At 38.3% G+C, this 2,554-nt stretch overlaps 1 protein-coding gene across 1 annotated transcript in view; it reads left to right on the forward strand.

The window, feature by feature from the left end:
- Window positions 1–1,575, forward strand: part of LOC109236049 — a 12,338-nt gene extending 10,763 nt beyond the window's left edge. The window contains exon 4 of the mRNA XM_019402279.1: window positions 1,486–1,575. Coding sequence (XP_019257824.1) covers window positions 1,486–1,575 — 90 coding nt within the window. The remainder of the gene's footprint in view (window positions 1–1,485) is intronic.

Here is a 2,554-nt window from a genome sequence, read left to right on the forward strand (position 1 = left end):
CGAATTTGGCAAATCCCCCACGGTGACGGGAATTTAATAACTTGATGTAGAGTTGACGGGATAGCATCCATATCATGGATCCAAGGTCTCCCCATGATCATATTGTAAGCCATTTCCATATCTACTACCTGAAATTTAGTTTCTTTAACAACACCTGCAGCAAAAGTTGTTAGAATTACCTCTCCTTTTGTTACCACACTTGAATTGTCGAACCCGAACAAGGTATGCGCCTTCGGTATCATTTTGTCTTCAGCTTGCATTTCACGTAATACCCTTAGTAGTATAATATTTACGGAACTTCCTGGATCAATCAAAACTCGTTTTACATTAGTGTCGTGTACAAGTAAAGATATTACCAGAGCGTCGTTGTGGGGGGTCATCACTCCTTCGGTATCTGCATCATCGAAAGAAATATTTTCGTTTTCAAACACCTGCCGTACCCGTTTCCCGTGTGTAATCGTTACTTTAGAAACCTTGTTGGAAGCCGTATATGTTACACCATGAATATCTTCTCCCCCACTTATAACATTCACGGTTCTCTTGGGTGATGGGGGCTTTGGTGGCTCTTGCCTATTTTTCATATAGGCTTGCTTACCTTTCTCACTAAATAACTCGGTGAGATACCCTTGTTTCAACAGATGGTCCACTTCACTTTGTAAGAATCTACATTCTGAAGTCTTGTGCCCGTGATCATTGTGGAATTCGCACCAATGATCTGGATTGCGCCTATTTGGATTTGACCGCATCTCTTTTGGCCACCGTACCTTATCTCCCATGCTCCTCAAAACAGCTACGAGCTCGGAGGTAGTAACATTGAAATTATATCCACCGAATCTCGCCTTTAAACTTCTGTCATCATCTCGTGACTCTTGTCTGTTTCGGTCATTTCTGAACCTTGATGAAGAACCAGATTCCCTGATCTTTTTTCGGTTTCTGACCTCCTAGAATTGCTCTTTTCTTCATGATGAAATTGAGGTACGGTATCTTCCTCAATTCGCAACTTCGTACTGTACCTGTTATAAACGGCATTCCACGTGGTTGCAGGGAACTCTCGAAGGCTTTCTTTAAGTCTTCTCGTGGCTCCTGAACTTTTGTCATTTAAGTTGCTTGCAAAAGCTATTGCAGCCCAATTATCAGGTACACGGGGCAAAGTCATCCTTTCACGTTGGAATCTATCAACAAAATCTCTAAGCAACTCTGAGTCCCCTTGTTTAATTTTGAAAATGTCTTCCATTCTTTTTTCAACCTTTTGAGCTCCCGAGTGCGCTTTAATAAAAGAATCTGGTTCTCCTTCCTGTGGTTCACTGGGGGTTCCTCCATTTCCAGAATTAACAAGGCCAGAACGAGGATTCTCCAATGTATTGTTATTAGGCGTAGGTGTGGGTGGTACAATAGGTAATCGACTAACTAGAGCTTGAAGAACTTTGCTAACCCGTGCATCAACTACTTTTAGTAAAGCTTCATCTGGCCCTTCAAAATGTTCAGATTGCTCTTGTTCATCAGCACGACATTCAGGAGCAGGAGTACCTTCACGAGATTGATGTGGTGAATTTTGAGGGGAAGGAACCACGTTAATGTTTTGTAAATCTCCTTGATTCTGATGGATTTGATTTTCATCACCGTTATTGTTGTTGCTGTTGTTTGACATGATGATAACAACAGATAAAATGTAACTTACAAAGAATAGATTATCAGATTCCCGGTAACGGAACCAATTTGTTTAACCAAAAAACTGAATATTTGGTTAAAGCTAGAAATTAAGAGAGAAATCGGGTTACTGATAATCAAGAAATGAGAGACTTTGAGAACAACAATAAAGCAATGAATAAGTATATATTTCAGTATAATCTCAATGATATTTCGTGTCCTACATATGTTGAGACCTTCCCCTTTTATAGTTAATTCTAGGAGAAAGTGTAATGCCTTTGTCTTAATGAGGCAATTATGAGCAATAAATGACATTAAAAGAAACGTTACTCAATCATTCCTATTAAATACAAATTCTCTCAACGTATTTGGCATTTAATGTTGAATTTGGACTCCTTTACGCTATCAGATTCATTTCTTCAATTCCTTCCGATCTTCGAGCTTTAAATGACTCGAACAGGTACGAGTCTCATTTCATTTGAATAATAGCTCGTGCCTTTAAGTATCTTCTCTCTCGCATCTGTTGTTGCTCGTGCCTTCTAACTGATTACCACGCTTTGACTATTTGACCGGTCCACGTGTCATGACACATCATCTTATATAAATTCAGTTTTTTCTCAATACACGTTTGACTTATAATGCTTGCGCAATGAGTCACTAGTAGGTCCAATCAAACTAATAAATTGGAGTATTCATTTTAACAAGCAAAATTGAAATTTTCCCTTTTTTCGTACAAGTATGTGTAATAATAACCCTCGAATATTCTAGGAATAAAATATGTAGTAAACAAAAAACGAAAATTAATTAAAAAGAACAACCTAACTTAAGTGTAATGACTTTTCAAAACCCTAGTGGGTCTCTTAAGTGTCTATAAATAAGTGAAATAGCATATGTAATTTGGTCACAA

The sequence above is a fragment of the Nicotiana attenuata genome, chromosome 12, assembly GCF_001879085.1.
Source record: "Nicotiana attenuata strain UT chromosome 12, NIATTr2, whole genome shotgun sequence".
Classification (NCBI taxonomy): domain Eukaryota; kingdom Viridiplantae; phylum Streptophyta; class Magnoliopsida; order Solanales; family Solanaceae; genus Nicotiana; species Nicotiana attenuata.